At 39.1% G+C, this 17760-nt stretch overlaps 1 protein-coding gene across 15 annotated transcripts in view; it reads left to right on the top strand.

The window, feature by feature from the left end:
- The window catches only part of DYNC1I1 (dynein cytoplasmic 1 intermediate chain 1), a 526791-nt gene that overhangs the window by 375512 nt on the left and 133519 nt on the right, over nucleotides 1–17760 (top strand). For all 15 annotated transcript variants that reach the window (XM_060020483.1, XM_060020482.1, XM_060020487.1 and 12 more), the window contains 2 exons: nucleotides 10259–10348; nucleotides 16575–16737. In XM_060020483.1, the coding sequence (XP_059876466.1) occupies nucleotides 10259–10348; nucleotides 16575–16737 (253 nt within the window). The remainder of the gene's footprint in view (nucleotides 1–10258; nucleotides 10349–16574; nucleotides 16738–17760) is intronic.

Below are 17760 nucleotides of genomic sequence, written 5' to 3'. Positions count from 1 at the left end.
CATTAATCTGACAGTGTAGAGTGTCATACACTGTCAAGGGTAGGCATAGAGAGCAGCTGGAGGTAAGAATGCTAGCTAGGAGACCTGACAGTAAGCCACATGAACAACCATGGTGCCTTTACCAAAGAGAAGGAGGGAGAAAAATGGAGAGGACAGAGGCAGTTGTGCAAGTGAAGGGGATACAAAGAGGTAGAATTAACAAGATTTGATTCCCTTGTTAACAAAAAGAATGCAGAAACAGACTCACATAGAGAAGAGACTTGTGGTTGGGAGGGCGGGAGGGGGAGGGATAGACTGGGAGATTGGGGTTAGTACATGCAACCTATTACATATAGAATGGATGGACAACAAGGTCCTATTGTGTAGCACAGGGAACCATATTCAATGTCCTGGGATAAACTATAATGGAAAAGAATATGAAAAAGAATGTGTGTGTGTGTGTGTGTGTGTGTGTGTGTGTGTGTATAACTGAGTCACTTAGAGAACATGTAATAGTGGGATGACATCTATGTGCGGTGGTGGATGTGATGACTGCTCTGACATTAAATGTCAGAGTTGACAGGCTTAAAGATGAAAGGTACCATGTTTTCCTTATGAACAGTCTCTTTACAAGCAAAATAATGTTTCTAAATGGTTTCTACTTATTTTACTCTGTTTTTACTAGCTAGAATAACACAGCAGACATTTTAGTACCTGGAGTCCTTGAGATTTACTTTTTTCTGGGACATATCTATAGTTGCTGCTGAAAGTTAGGTATGATGACATCCCTGTCCCTGTGACCCCAGTGTTCTTTTTCACAAGCCATACTCCCACTGAGAGGAAGTGCAAAATTGCACATTTGAAGAAGTGATAGAGGAAACAAAGAGAAGGGTATGGGATTGTCCAAAATTAAAAGTAGGCAGCAAAAGGGATTTAAGTCTGGAAAAGAAAGTTAGGAGTTCCTTCTCCCTCTCCAAGCAGACAAGAATTGCATTTTCTAGTGTTTTGAATTATTGCCCAAAATGTGTGTGTGTGTGTGTGTGTGTTTATGCCTCTATACAAATAAACCTAGATATAGAATATAGAACCCGTGCCCTGTACAAGTCAAGGAGTCCCTATTAACTTAGAGTACAATGGGAGTGCTCTTTCTGGAGTTGTGCAATGATGGTTCTGCTTCCAAGGATGCAGAACAGAGGACCGATTTGAGGAGTGACTTGGCTGTTTGAAAATCTTCCTCCCAGCTCCTGCACCATTAATTTATTGGGGTTACCATTCTCTAATCCATTAGTATGAATTAGTTCACTCAACTGATCACGGCTGAAAGCTCCATGACTTCCTGAGAAAGCTTAGGAGATGGGGACCTGGAAAATATAAAAGAATAAAGGGAGGAAAGATGCGGGGGGTGGTTTCTGGCAACAAATTTGGCCTATTTCATACACAGGTGAGCTAAGGACTATTCTGCTCTGGGCAGTGCTGGAGAATTAATTGAAGTCAGCTAGTAATTGGCCTTAAATGTTGAGATGCTCTAGGAAATAGGGAGCCATTGATGGTTTTTAAGGAGGAAAATTTATGGAAATAGAGATCAATCACATCTTCCCATCCACAAACATCAAATGCTGAAGTTATCCATGGGCTCCTGCCTGGACATCTCTAGAAGGGCATTCCCTTCCTGGTCTCTGTCCTTCCACGCAAGCTGACTAATCCACATCAACTCAATTCAGCACACATTTACTGCACACACATTATATATCAGCACAGTTACAAGTTTCAGAAACAGCTGCTAAAAAGTACCATTCTCTGGCTTCCTCTCTTGTTTTGAATATTTTCTTTCATTTCCTCCCATTTGCAATGCCTTGTGTGACATTCCATCAGGAAGTAAACTTTCCAAGTACTGTCATGTTAGAGCCTTAGGAGAGAACTGATGTGGCCTAGAGTGTTAACAGGAGTGCTCTGTACGATGAGAAATGTATGTTTTCTTTACTCTGGCCAGATTTTTCTAGACCAGAAAGTGAAGGTTTTTTTAAATATTAGCATGTAGTATATTTAACAAAGTGCTTACTGAAAATCCCACAAAATATGTCTTTGCCGCATATTTTTGAAGTACGGAGGCGCTCACCTTGGTTTGTGTAAGCATTCAGTGGTGCATGCTATACTTTATTTTGGCCGCCGTGATACGTATCGGGAGGGTGCCTCTCCTTGCACTCTTGGTGAAATTGGCAAACTGTACATGAAGCTGGTCCAAGGATAAGGTGACTTGAGTGAGTTCTGTACGGGAGCCCTCGCTGTCTGCTGTACAAACACATGTCTACATTCACAGTACGATTCATCACGCCTACCGGCAACTGAAGCCAAATTCTTATCATCTGTTTCTTGGATTATGGCTATAGCTTACCTTCTAACTGTCCCCCTCATTCCAGGCTCTCCCACTCCCCTCCAGCCTCCATATTCTTAAACAAAATCAGACCTTGTCTCTTGAATTTTTAAAAGCCTCCAGTTTCTCTGCAGGGCTGGATGGCAGCAATAATTTTCATCAAAGGTCAGACCGCCCCTTAGATATACTAGAATATACATAAAGAGCTGGCTGGGAAGGAGATAAGTGAGGTTTCAAAAGTCATATTTAGCATCTCCAGTGCCTTGAATTCCTTTTGAAAATTTAAATAATATTTATGGATTAAATGAGGTGTATGTTTATTAAAAAGGGGGGATACTGATCTCCAGAAAGAAGTCCAAACTTGTTCTGTCATTCAAGGTCCTACATGGTGTGGTTCACACTCCCTTTCCAGAACAATCACCCATCTTGCTCTTGCTAGAGTTCATACTTGACGTTGATGATACAAACAAGCGTGGGTCTTTGAGGGACTTTTTGTCTGGTTCTGGAGATAAATGCGAAACCTAATTTCAAGTGGTCTTGGCTGTGTTATCATAGGGATACAAGGGGGAACAGTGGAAGGGGTCAATGTGTGGAACAATGGAAGGGGTCAACAGATCTGCTTGCGGGGAAGTGTTAAAGCTCCAGAGATGCGTCACAAAGAGTTAGTAATAATCACCTCCTGGACATTGGAGGGAAGACCAGGACAGGCAGAAAAAAATAACGTGCATTGACTTTGAGGCATGTACCTACTAGGATTTTGGGTGATTGTGCATTGTCCAAAATGCAAACTGAGGTAGAAGAGACAAGAAGTTATGGGGTTTTATACTGAAATTTATAGGAAACTACAGAATTTTTTTTTGGTGGAGAGAGGATAAACAGGTGTATATTTTAAATAAAAATGAAACTACTAGAAATCCAGAGCAAGACTGGCAGTAGTAGAAAGAACAGTCAAAAGGCTATTGTAATACTCCAGGAGAGAGATGGCAATGGCCTGGATGAGGGCAGTGCAGAAAAGACAGAGGTGGATTTAAGACAGATTTTTTTTTTTTGTTTTTTAAATCCAGTTCCCTAGCCACACTAGTCACACTTTATTTATTTATTTATTTATATTATTTTTGGCTGTGTTGGGTCTTCGTTTCTGTTCGAGGGCTTTCTCCAGTTGCGGCGAGTGGGGGCCACTCTTCATCGCGGTGCACGGGTCTCTCACTGTTGCGGCCTCTCTTGTTGTGGAGCACAGGTTCCAGACACGCAGGCTCAGTAGTTGTGGCTCACGGGTCTAGTTGCTCCGTGGCATGTGGGATCTTCCCAGACCAGGGCTCGAACCCGTGTCCCCTGCATTGGCAGGCAGACTCTCAACCACTGCGCCACCAGGGAAGCCCTAAGACAGATTTTGGAGGAGGAATTGAGAGGACTTAGAGACCCCATAAGCTCTGATGGAAAAGATGAATTAAAGGTGGTACTGTGATATACAACTGTGAACCCATGTGTAAGGTGGTACCATTAGGTGTGATGGAGAATGTAGTCAAAGGAGCAGATCTCAGTGGAAGGTGGGAGTTCTGCTTTGAACATGTCAAGTGTGAGGTGCCTGGGGGACATTCATGTTGGAATGTACAATACAGAATCTGAAGCCTAGAAAGGATATCTTGGCAGGAGACATCCATTTGTGGGTGATGATGGAAGACAGATGTAAATATTATCCAGAGTGGCATTTGATATGAGAAAAGACGAAGCCAAAGACAGAACTGTAAAGAATATCTTCATTAAGGTGAATTATTTTTTAAATCGAAAATAAATTTTAATTTGAGAGATTAACTGTGTTTTTCTATAAAAAATTTTAAATATGTTATAAAAAGAATCCCTATCTGAAATAGTCATACATAGACTTATATAAAAGTGACTAGGTCATTTGCTCGTAAGTTAAGTGCAATACATCTAAAACACAAAAAAGAAAAAAAGAGCTTTTGTATCTCACCAAGTCTGTTCACCAACAGTAGCACAGTAGTAAGTTTGATTTGGAATTGACTCTGTGTTCTTGCCATCCCTTTTATCTTTTGGAAGCTAGCGTTCTATTCATTTCTAAGCCACTAATTATTTTATCAGTTTCAACATTCACAATTTTTCACATTAGAATTGATGTATGTTATAGTTTAATTAGCAGTAATCAGTTTTCTTAGTGGTGCATAAAGTAATTGTGTATCTTACAGTCTTTGGCCTGTTCGATTCGAAGTCATATGGTAATTGCTTTGTTCTTGCCCCTTTCGAGAAGGATGTAGTGAAATGGCCCACTCTGCTCCCTGCTGTCCTTCTCCCCGTGACCTGACTTAGCGGTCCTCCATGAGGCCACAGCCCCCTTGTGAAAAGCCAGGAGCACGGTGTCAAGGGCTCAGGCCAGGCACTCGAACCCTCTTATCCTGGGGTTTTGCAGGCCCTGAAAGAGCCAGGGAAAGCGAGAACCCACTGACCTCATAAAACCCAAGCCCTTCTCTTCACAGAGGGCCACCCCATATCACCCGGGATTCTGGTTGCAAGCAACAGGCACCGAGTCCAATGGGATTTATTGGGAGGAAATCTGGTGCTGACACCACCTCTAGTGAGATTTATTGGAAGGAAATCTGGTGCTCACAGAATCAACAGGAGGCAGAAGGAACAGGTTTGGAAAAGGGCAAGACCAAGGGAACCCAGACCGTGGAGCTCTGGAGTAGTCTGGCCAGGATGTCAGACACTGCTGCATGTTGCCCCTCGTTAATCCTAACTGTCCCCTCAGCTTTGCCTCCTGGCTCCAGAGACAGAGCCCCTGTTAGGAGCAAAGCCCCTGTTAGGACACTGCCCAGATCCTGCCTGTGTCCTGGTCACCAGGAAATGGAGAGCAGGAAAATGTCTCCCCAGGACGTCAGGAGAATAAAGTAGGGTCCAGCAAGGCGCCAATACAACAGTAGTGCAAGGGGAATCCCACCCCCCCCCACAAGACAGAAAGGGATTTTGATGTTGTATTGCCAACAGTGACGAACGGTCCCCTGCACTTCCTTTCCAAAGTCTCAAATGTGTGAGGCCATCAGAGCAGCTCAACACTCAGAGGACTGTGGCGTATTCCAATGGGTGACATTGACTTCATTCTCAGCCACTCACTGGTGGAGGAAACTAACCTTTTGGGAGCTCATATAAGGGGTGAGGCCTTGCACTAAGTGTGTTATGTGTAATTGCTGCCAGGCATGCAATTACTTGTGTTTAGACATTGAGAAAACCTTAAGGAAGGAGAAGTGATGAGCAAACTTTTTTCCAACTAGAGAGAAAGAAGGCAACAACTGCAGACGGTAGAATTTGGGTGCTAAATAAAATAATGTCTAAAAGATGCTGTTGTTTGAAATTAGCCCCTTGGGCTGACAGGCAATTAACTTCTGCCAGTAGTTTATTTTCTCTTGTGTACCTGGTACAGGAAACTGTACATGGGTGGTGATTTTTTTCCCTCCAATCTCAGAGGAAATGTAACCGGGTATGAACTAAGTAGCACAACTCATATATCAGTAGTCTGTAGCGGTTCTACATAAATCCTTTTCTTTAAAGTTATTTAACTGTTTTGAAAATGGTTTCAACAGAAGTAATTCCAATTGCACCAGAAAGGAAACCAGAATCTTAAAGAAAAATATACTCTCTTTGCTGAGCAAGGCAAACATATCAGTATGCAGAGAAACAAACCAGTCTCTTGTGTTTTATTTCCTTAACAAATCCACTGAAACACTCACGTTCTGTCTTTAAAAGGATGATAGACAAAGAATTCTGTGGCCACTCAAAATTAATGCCTACAACTGGTTTGTAACTACTTTAAAAAGGCAGGTACTGTTTTTTAAATTTATTTCTCTTTTATTCACAGTATCTCATTATGGGACTTTGCACATATTATAAGAACTCATTTAAGAACTCATTGGAAAAAAAAAAAGAACTCATTGAAAACATACTCTCTGGGCAAGTATTTTGTATTTAAAGAATTAGATAACCTGCTATTTCCCCACCTACTTCAAAAATAGACTAACACACTTCTATCACAGTCTAGCCCTTTTTATTGCCAGGCCCTTATAGAATAATATGTTTCCTAAAAGCTCTAAGGGGCGCTTCTGTCATGATGTTGCTTTTGATTCTTCCAGGATTTTTTAAAACAAAAATCCTTATAGCTGAAAAAGGTGAGAGCTTGATACTATTTAAAGCTGACTAGCCAAAGTCATTTGGTGAAACTGACTTCGTTTTAAGAACTAGAAAATGTGAATGTACAAACTAGGTGGTTCTAATAAAAAGCACAATTGTTTTCCATAGTCAAACGAGCTGATAATAAAGTAATTTAGACCTTGACCTATTCCACCCTTTGGGTCTATGGAGTGAGATGGAAGAATCTATTTGTTGTTAGTTTTGCTTCCCCAAGATCTTCCCGTGGCTCACGCCTTAACTCCTTGAAGATTTTGCTCAGTGTGGCCCTTCCTGACCACTCTTATTTAAAATTTCACCTCTTCCTCCCCTTATCAGCATGCCAGATGTCCCTTTTCAGCTTTCTCTGTCCCCATCCCACTTACCTGACACAGTGTATGTTTGTTTATTTGTTTGTTTGCAGTTTCTCTCCCCTAACTCATGGAAGCTCCGTGACATGAGCACAGAATTTTTTTTTTTTTTTTGTCTGTCTTGTTCCCTGTCCTGTGCCTGGCACCTGGCACCTGGCACATAGTAAGGGCTCAGTAAATATTTTCTGACATACAAGCGAAGGCAACATTTGTTTGACGGTTTCTCTGTATGGATGTTTGCAACTCTCCTGGTGGTTTAAAAAGCAATTTCACATCAATACTTTTGTTTATTCTCACAATAAATTTGTGTTTTAAGACAGGGTTATTATCCCAATTCAGCAGATGAGGAAAAAGGCCTCAGAGAGTTTCTACGAACTATGTAAAGTCAGGGGCTGGCAAGTGGTAGACTCCAGCCTTGAACTCAGACCAATTACTTCCCTGGAAATGTTGCTCCCACGCAAGCTGCGAATCTGTCTGGCTGAAGGAATACAGCAATGCTTTGTAGTAAATGTTGCTGGTCAGGTCTCAGGAGAGTGTATTCCACAAGGTAAATAAGAATAGAGTGTGGGTGTAGCATATATAGTTTTGATAAATAAAGCAACCCATCTGTTTAGCTCTCAAGGGTGTGAAACCTGACTTCTCCTCAGTTGAGTGTTACATGCGCTGACCTCCGGGAATTGGGAGAGTGAACCATGCGATGTCCACCTCTGAGAGCCTCCACACACCCCTCCTTACCCTGCAGCTGAGCAGCGCACCTGCTGTGCTTCAGGCTTTTCTCCACGACATTTCTGTTTCATGACAGCTGCGGGTAGGGAGGTAGTGTGCGTAATGGTTAAAGATCAGATCGGATCAAAACATGCAGAACCAGACAAACCTTGAAGCTCAACACGGTTGGGAGTTTCTTTGGGGGGAATTACTGTCTCCTCACCTATAAAATTAGGTGGGTAGTACCAAGTTCGGATAAATAAATTAGATGATACAAGTAAAGCATTCGTCACTGCTTTAGTTGTTACTATTGTATATCTCATTATCTCTTCTACTAGATTATAAGATCATAGAAGGTAAGGCACGCTACTGACTTTATTAATTTGCTAGGGCTGCCATAACAATGTCCTATAAACTGGACAGTTTAAACTGTAGAAATTGAATGTCTCACAGTTCTGGAAGCTAGAATTCCAAGATCAAGATGTTGGCAGGGTTGGTTCCTTCTGAGGGCTATGAGGAAGAATCTGTTCTATGTCTCTGGTGGTTTACTGGCCAGCCTTGGCACTTCTCAGCTTGTAGAAGCATCCCCCAGTCTTCACCTTCATCTTCAATGGCATTCTCCCTGCATGTGAATCTGTGTTTAAATCTCCCCTTTTTATAAAGGCACTAGTCATGCTGGACTTGGTGCCTGCACTACTCCAGCATGCCGTCATCTTAACTAACTATATCTGCAATGACACTATTTCCAAATAAGGTCACATTCTGAGGTACTGGGGGTTAGGATTTCAACATACAAATTTGGGGAGGGGGACACAGTTCAACCCATAACGTGGGCTTTGTCACCTTTGCATTTGTTGTATTTACTTGTATTTAGTAAGTGCCAGGGAACGGCTGCTGAATCCACTGGATTTAAATACTTGTCTCTAGAAGGTTCAGAGATGGAGCTACTTCCCAGCAGATTAGTGGTTTTCTGAAAATTGCGTCTCCATCCAAGGTTTACCAGAAGAGGAAACTTCCCTCCCGCTAGTGCCTCACTGGGCTTTGTGTTAGGTCTTTGGGTCAGGAAGATACATCATGTCGAGGTGAATATTTTGTTCAGGACCTTCCAAGCTGGCTTTTAATGGGAAGATAGCAGAAATATCTTTATATATAAAGATTTAGATGTGTTATTTATAATTTAACACGTTAAAGGTCTATTTGTCTAAAGATCTGGGTAACAGTGTACTTTTCAAAATTTTAAGTGCACATTTTTGTCTCACGGGTATGTGTTAGTAATAATGCATTAGTAATAACTGTGTTAATAATAATGACAGTTTTCCTCAAAAGTGTTTTACATTCTTTCCAATATGTATTTAGTGTGATTATAAAGTAATGATGTTGGTTCCACAATCTACACACATGCATGTAGATTACTGTATTTCAGTATCTAAATTGCAATACTATATTTACATACCCATATTTTTAAAATGGATATTCCTTCTACAAATCACTTGCTTAATACAATCAACTTTTACAGCTGCTTTTCAGGCTATACATATTTGTTTGGGCATTTAAATATGCATATATAATGCATTCTCTAAGTGGTTAGAGCTGAAATTTTGAGTTACTATAAATCTCAGGATTTATTGTGATGGAAATGGGACTCTCCATAGAGCTTTGGATCTTATAGAACATCTGTAAATATCAATATTTGTTGAATGAATGGATATATGAATGAATGATGGGGGTGGAGGAAGTGAAGTCATTTCTTTTAAACTCCATTTGAGCCAATGAAATCAATATAGTACTTGAGTGAAGGTAATATATTTAAAAACCATGGAAGCAAGTTTTAATTTTTTATACTGTTTTATTCCATTAAGTTGGACTTTCTTGTGACACTTTGTCTTGCCCCTCCATCCTCTACACTGTGACTGATGATTTCAAGCACTCTGCACTGAAAGGGACCTCCAAGAAAGGCAGTTTGGGAGGAGAGAGAGAGTAGGAGCACATTTGCGTAGGGCAGGAAGGGCACTGTAACATCTGGCGGTGGTGGCCGACTGGTACCATTTGTTAGTGCTCATTAAATTCACATTAATGCATGAACTGCTCTGAATGTGTAAATGCCATTTCAGGTTGGTTGCTTTCTTCCAGGCCAATGGCAATGACTTTTGGGGCCCTACCCCAGGTTGTTTACTTGCCAGTGGCATTTGACCTGGGGTCAGACCTGTATTTAACCCTTTCCTGTAGGTCAAAACCAAATTAATTTGGTGAGAATGAAATTGGAAATGAGTCGTCTGTACAGCAGGTGTCCCCTGTGGAGAATGTGCTACAGGTGGAAACATTTTAAGATCTGTTCCTGGCCCATCTCCGAAGAAGCTTCAGAGGTCAGAGAGGCAATTCCAAGACATCCCATGTGGTGAGGGCCTGGAGATGGATGTAGCAGGTGCCGACTCGGGGCGGTTTTCTCAGAAGCGTGGGGTACTTTCAAAGAGGCCCTTTTTGGAGATAATGTATTCATGTATTCATGAACGTCTGTCTTGGGCATTCATCGTGGACTGATTTACTTAGAAGCCGCCCTAAATGATTGGAACTTTACCCTCTGCCCCTACCTCCCACCATCAGCCAGACACTTTGATTTGAAGGAAAGAATATAATGCATTTTTCTCTTTCTTTTTTCTAGAGGATGAGGATGATGAGGAAATGGTAGAACCTAAAGTTGGCCAGGATTCAGAACTGGAAAATCAAGACAAAAAACAGGAGGTGAAGGAAGGTATGGTGTGGGAGCTAAATTGCATCATCATTTTATTGCTGTCTTTTTTTTTTTTTTATTTTTTTAATTTTTTTTATTGCTGTCTTTTTAACCAACATAAGGGACTATAGAGGTAAGTAAAAATTAAACGTACACCTCCTGCATGGAAGGTTTTCTGTGATTGATCAATACATTACATTTAGCAACATAAACTGTAATCCTTTATTTTTTTGACTGACAGAAGCAAATAAAACACGAACCATCCACAAGTCCAGTCACATTTCCAGTAAAATTATTACTAAATAGCAGTAAAATAAGACACTTGTTATCAATTGACATGTTATCTAGTTCACGCCATCATATATTCCTAATGATAACAGTAAAGGATGTCACTAAATTCTGAGGTTTATTCTTGTGATCTACAGAGAAACATTAACCGTGATCATCACTATTAACTATACTATTACAAGTTTTCCTCCACACTCTGCCCATATCAGAAGGAGCAGCCTTTACATGCTCCAGTGATAACAATGACTAGTACTTATTAGGGGCTTACTAGGTACTTGGCTCTCTCCTTAACACTCCAGAGATAATATGTACCCTTTGCAACATCCTTTTGAAGCAGATACTATTATTTTCCCTATTTTATAGGTAGAGAAATAGGAAAACGGAGGCTTAAAAATGTACCCATGGATACATAATGTGTAAGTACACGATCCAGGATTTGGAATTGACTCCAAAGCCTATACACTTGCCCACAAAGCCATCCTCCTGTAATAGCACTGGATTTCAAAAACCAAGAAAGCAATAATGAAAAAAGAAAAGAAAGGGAAAGGCAAGAAATACTATAGCTGATGTTTCCCTAAAAATCTGATTTTGCGTCCCTTTGAGATTTTCAGCCTATGGAGAAAAAGAGAATTTTGAGATTGTCATTCGTATTGAGAAATGGAGTGTCCATGAGAATGGAGTGTAGATTAAAAAGATTCTTCCATATTTCCTACTAAATGTCCCAAGTTTAGAGCAATGTAAGTCTAATTAGAATTTCATTTGATTTTTAAATTTTCGATTTGCCCGTGGCTCTGGCGAAGTGCATGGCACATGGTTGTCCCCGGGGACTTTGTAGGAGTGGTCATAGGGACTCACTTCAACCTGCCCAGGCATTGAGTGAGGTGGATTACTGTCAAGTTCTAGGGTACGGCTGTAGGCAGGCAGTAGATTCAGCACCTTTAACAGTGGCGTCCACAGAAGGCACAAGTTCCTCTTTCTGAGAGATTCTAAAAGGATTTGATTGAAGCAAGTTCACATTTAAACCTCCTACTAAGAACATGTATATATTTAAGCTGGTGAATAGAATATCATTAACACAGGTGTAGCAAGAGACAAAATAAGTCAAAGTTTACTAAAATACCCTCACCCTCTTTTTTTTTTTTTTTTTTTTTTTGCAAAATATCCTTAAGATGTACTGGGTGATAAGAAGCCAGGGTGTATTTTGTGTGTCTTGGCACGGATTCCCTCGTGCCCCCCAACCCCAATCTCCAAATTCTCTTCTCTGGCAAAGCACTGCAACCTCCTTCTTAAGTTCTGAGCAAAAACACCCTCCAGTTTTAACTCTCACTCATGCTTCATGGAATTGATTAAAGTCCTGTTAAAAGTCCAAGAGAAGTTTGGAAGTGCATTTCCTGTTACTGCCGCGCCGTGCATCTTAAGTCTCTATTAATGGCTTTTCTGCAAATTAGCACATAATGGGTTAAAAGCATGTTTATGTTGGCATCAAACTCTCTCTGGCTATTTTTTTTTAAAGCAAGACAGTATTTTGCAAACTTTTTAAAGAATCTCTAGCAGATACAATCGTGGCGCCATTCATACAGCTGCATGGTAGTCAGGGCTGTGTCAGCACTTCCATAGGAACCCTGAGTTTCAGGGATTTATTACTTAGCCATAAACATTTGCTCTGGGCTGAAACTTGACATACACAGTTTCAAACCAGGGAACACATTTTTGAGAAATCTGGCCTTTTTTGGAGTTAAAAAAAAAAAAAAGTGCTGAGGGGGAGATGGGAAAAAAATCAGTGCTCGCTAGCTTTTGACATTTTTGCCCATGTGACATCAAAAATGCATTAAACAGTAAAGAAATATGGGTTTGATTTATTACTCTTCTCACTCTTTTTTCCACATCAGAGTAGGGAAAACAGCAGGTAGCTTTTAGCTTTTAATAAAATTTTAGGAAATTTCTATATGTGAGTGTCCTAGTATCTTCATGTTTAGAGATTTAAAGCAACAGAATTGGAAACGTGACTCTTGTAAATGCACATTAACTCATAAACCTCACATTAACTTCAGAGAAGGACATCATTCTTTATTAGTTTGGTTTTGTTTTCTTCCTCTTGTTTTTGAACTGATTTCACTGTAAAATTCAGTAAGAGCTACTGTCCCTATTTAATCTGATTGAATATTTAAGTTATGTGGGTTTACTTATTTATTTTTTAATCTTTTTGACATAGTCTTGAAAAATATTTAAAAGATGTAATTTTTATATTGAAATTTAAAGCTATATCATTGAAACAAGGCAAGACATTTCTGAAATGGATATTTTAAAAATTACTTTTGACCTAAAGATGAGATTGTAAGATACTCAATATAAATTGTGGATTCCATTACAGATTTTACATTTTTACAGAGAAAAAACATCCAGGAACTCTAGAAATCAAAAGATATAGTGTCTAGTAAATAGAGTAAATCAAAAAGAAATTGAAAAAGTACACATTCAGGTCAATAAGAAAACTTAAGAAGCATAGCAAATAGGATAGAATCAACATGAGAGACACATAAAAAAGTATTTTCATGTACAGTACCAAGACAAATTAACATTTCTATAATAAAAAGAATTAAAAGGAGACCCTAAAATAAAATTCATACTAGATTTTAATTTTGCAGGCCATGAATTCATAGAATTAGGCAGTTCTCTAAACTTTGAGTTTCATGACTCTAGTACATTGTTTTCGTACTTCTTATTCAAGCTAAATATAACTGTTCAGGTAAATTTTGGTAAGTTTGAAAATTGTGCTGTCATTGGCTCATATGTAAGTCATATCCATGTGTACTACTTTTCCTGAAGAATCTTTATTTCTTAAAAAAGGTCACTTTAAATGCATAAAATATTGTTAGCTCTTGGCAGAAATACTCCACGTTGCAAAAACAAACAACAAACCTGCTATAAAAGCAATTTCTGCTTAACTTGTAAGAAAAATCAAACATTATCATTGCCCTTGTTTTGCGCTGTTAGGCCTGTTGCTGTTAAATTACTTCCTACCTTTTTATGCAGAGAAGATGTTGAAAATAATTCTTTAGGTTCCAGGGGTAGGGAAAAGCTGAAGAAACAGAGATTTTAGGGAGAATTTGGGGTCTCTCCTGGAGTAATACAATTCTGATTTTAATTGTTTATGCTTATATTTTAAATTTTGTGGACTCCATTAATCAACTAATTTTTTTTTCATGAAATATGATGTCTGCAGAGGTTTTACCTCCAAATACAGATTTTGGTTGTGGTTCCTGGATACTCCATTATGTTTTCATTACATTGTAATAACACATCAATTTAAAGACTTTTAAATATGAGAGGTTTGGGGTTTTAGCGAAAATAACTATAGCTCTGTTTAACTCCTAAGTTGAATATTGTTTATGACTTTTAAAAAGTACTCATCTGCACATGCATCTTATTATTTTGTGCTAACAAATCATGTCATTTGATCCCTGTTAGACATCAAAGCTTAATATAAAATATGTTCTTTGTTTTGCTTCAGTAGCAATTTAATTTCAAGCCAAATATTGTATTGCCAAACATAATATCTGGAGACGCTACTGCTTCACTTACCTGAACTTGGCCTCTGCAAATACGCTTTGATCAGCCATTTATGTTTCTCTTAGAGAAGAAGTTGTATGTCTTGAAAGCTGAGATCAAAATGACAGTAAGCTACAGGGAAGAAAAAGATTACAGAAAATTACACAGGAACTGTTTTTTATTCAAGGTAATGGACCTGTAAGGAAATATACAGGTGGAATACAAGTAGCTCAAAAAGATAAACAGAGAATAGAATAGGTATTTTTAAAATGTAAAAACAGGAATAAAGGGAAAAAATTCGTATTTCTCTGCTTAATTTCAAGTGTGTCTCAAGTCATACATCAGCAGTGACAAAAGCCGAGTGAAGGTTTTAAAATAAGACATTCTTCTTGGTCCTGTAGCATCCTTGTTTAGTGAAGTTTATTTATTTATATAACAGTACTGACCAAAACAAAAGGACCCTAGCGTTTTCCCCTTTACCTAGTTACATTTAGTAGTTTTACTGTTTTCTTGAACTTATATCAGGGTGAAAAAATTCAAATGCCTAATTTATGGGTGTTTTAGAAAGTAGACTAGTCATATATAACTGCTAATTATTGAATGCTGAACTATTTGTCAGTATATTTAAGTCTTAAACCAGACTTAAAGTTTAGGTATCATTGCCTCATTTTATGGATAACACTGCGGCTTAGAGAGCTTTCATTGATAAAAGAATCCAAGCTAGCAAATGGCGGAGTAACTCTTGGATTCCAGGTTGGTTTTGTAGAGTTCTTGTTATTTACAGTTTACACATTGCCCACTTCACCATTTCTCAAACTAGTGTCTGTGCAGCATTGCTCAAGCAGATGTTGATGGAGGTTTTTGGAGAGTTCCAATACACATGGGCACATTTAGGGCTCTGGAAACTTCAGCAACAAAGAAATATTTCCGGCTATATTTAGGGCTGCTAGAAACACCGGGGTGAGCTGTATTTGGAGATAATCTTCTGCTGTAGTGGATGAATCATGTTTTTCCACTTCTCAAGGTGTGAATCAACTACGTCGTAATCATTCTAATTTCTTGTACAAATACAGACCCTGGAGTCTTTCCAGACCTCTCTGCCTTTCAGTCTGGGGCAGGGGAGGGGAGGCCAGAAGGGGAGAGACATTGTGAACATTAAAAGCTTGAGATCTACTTCCATGGCTCTGCAGGAGGGCTTCTTGACGGTTCAGATTTCTCAGGACAGTGGCTTCAAGATACCATTAATCAAATCAAATAACACTTCCATAAAACATTATGCTGTAGGTGGCTATACCTAAATGATTCATTCCTCTGACCATGTGGCCAGGTAGAAATCGGTCCTGGTTATGAGGGTGGTTGTGGAAGTGTTTAGGAAATCCTGTGGGTGAGTCATTCCACCAGGGACCCCTATGGTTTTAATGCACTACCCTCCTCTTGTAGCTTAAACTCCAGGAGCTTCTGGTCCTACTGGAAGGGTAATTGATCAAACATTTATTGAAGTCTCTCTGCACAAAAGTTGAACTGGGGTTCCTGAAGAACCACAAAGGTTCAGCTGACAGTTTCTGCCCTTAGGGATTTCTCACTCTGGGGGAGTTCCTAATCCTTCCTCTATAGTTTTATGTAAACCCTGCTACTGAAGGAACAGTTTATATAACCTAATCGTGACTCTGAGGTGAGCTGACTTTCAGACACTATGACATATTGCTAGTTACTTAATCTCTCTTTGCCTTATTTTGTATCTTCAAATTTAGTCTTATAAGCTTAATCATGCTGGAAAAGTAAGGCATAATAACAATTATGAGGTGTCTTATAGCATTTATTTGTTCCATGTGTTTGTTTAAAAGCAGAAGATATCTTGGGTAAAGGTGCGTTTGGAAGGACATGTTTCAGTTTTTGAGGAGAATCTATGTAACAGTCAATCAGCCTTATCAAGTAACTATCTAAAATAAAATGAATTTATCAGCAGAAAGAGGAAAGGTGCTATCTAGATCATTATAGATAGTTCTTAATTGTTTGGTATGCGCAGCTTTACAATCTGATATACCTGGTTTTATAGATTTCTCTATTATGTACTATTTGAGCTGTTTTTCAAGTTCAGTTCTAAAGAAAATAATGTTCAGAACTCATTGTTAAAACACACCAATCATTTTCATTTGTAATATTTTTCAACTCTTCAAAATAGTAATTAGTCCAGATATGAAATCTTTTTGTAAAATTGTCAGTGAAGACATCTGCAAAAACCTTTGATGTGAATTTAAGAGTAATTTAGAATTAATATTAACAATGGTTTATTTCACTGTGTCTTATCACTCTTTTGATAAGCAATGTCTTTCAAGAGTTGGATTCCTCTTGAAATGTTTTAATTATCCCTTTTTTTTTTCTTTCCCAACAATCTCTTTTACATAAATAGCTCCTCCAAGGGAGCTGACAGAGGAAGAAAAACAGCAGATCCTTCACTCAGAGGAATTTCTCATCTTTTTTGATCGGACAATACGGGTAATTGAAAGAGCGCTGGCAGAAGACTCCGATATCTTCTTTGACTATAGTGGTCGAGAGTTAGAGGAAAAAGATGGGTTAGTTTCTTGTGTGCATTTAAAAAAATACTGTGATAAGTTCTCTGTTGATTCTAAATTCACTTATGTTTTGAGTAGGCAAGTTCCAAGCCTAACAAATCAGAGGAGTATGAAATTCCAGAGCTGATCTTGCTGAACAGCTTCGACTAAGGGCTTTGGTTATGACTTCTGGCTTAGAGTTTCCTTGTAATTATCATGTGCTTCCATGAAATGCTTTTGAACTTGATATCTGGGGAACAGCCCAGGTGATAGAGACTGGCAGAGTCATGTACATTGTCCTCTGAGAAAACATAAGCAGCAAAAGGAGATTTGTGTTATATCCCGTAGATCTATTTTTGATGTCTAAGCAAACAGGAAGCCGAAGAAAATAAACATGAGATATGGGAGACCTTAACTGATGTGGGAGACAGCAAACAGAGACTGGCAACTCTTTCCTCTTTTGATGCCATAAGATTATGTGTATATGCCTTTTAGGAAATACAAGTGCCATTTACTTTCAACTAACCATTAGAAGTAAATGGCCCCAAATGACTTGCCCCGTGACTGCAGCATATGTGTTACGTTCGGCAGGGGCTGTCAGCCATCTTCGTGTGGATAATTGGAGGCGCTTTATGAGCTCTGTGAGAGATAGAGCTGGTTTTTAGCCACCAATTTCTTTTGGCCAAGAACAACATGAAAAGATGAGGTTACCTGCCTTTTTCATTAGACCTGACATTTTACTACTTCTAAAATTCAAATACATTGTCAAAGGCCAACCTGTCATCGTTGAAGATGCTCAAGGCAATGTAACCGTGGCTCTGAAAACAGTTTCAAAAGGGAGTTCTAAAAATGTTCTAAACAGTCGACAGCATCGTTAGACTCCATCAAAGAGAATAATATTTGGAATATATGTGTTCTATTTGTTTTCTTTTAAAAAGCCATTACTCTATGGCTCAGTTAGTTTTCTGAGTCCTCTTTCCCTCTGGGTGTCTGGCACAGCGTTATACTGGGTTCCTGGCAGATATTTGGGTGCACCTACCTCTT

The sequence above is a fragment of the Delphinus delphis genome, chromosome 9, assembly GCF_949987515.2.
Source record: "Delphinus delphis chromosome 9, mDelDel1.2, whole genome shotgun sequence".
Lineage (NCBI taxonomy): Eukaryota > Metazoa > Chordata > Mammalia > Artiodactyla > Delphinidae > Delphinus > Delphinus delphis.
This window is presented reverse-complemented; position numbering and strand designations above follow the sequence as displayed.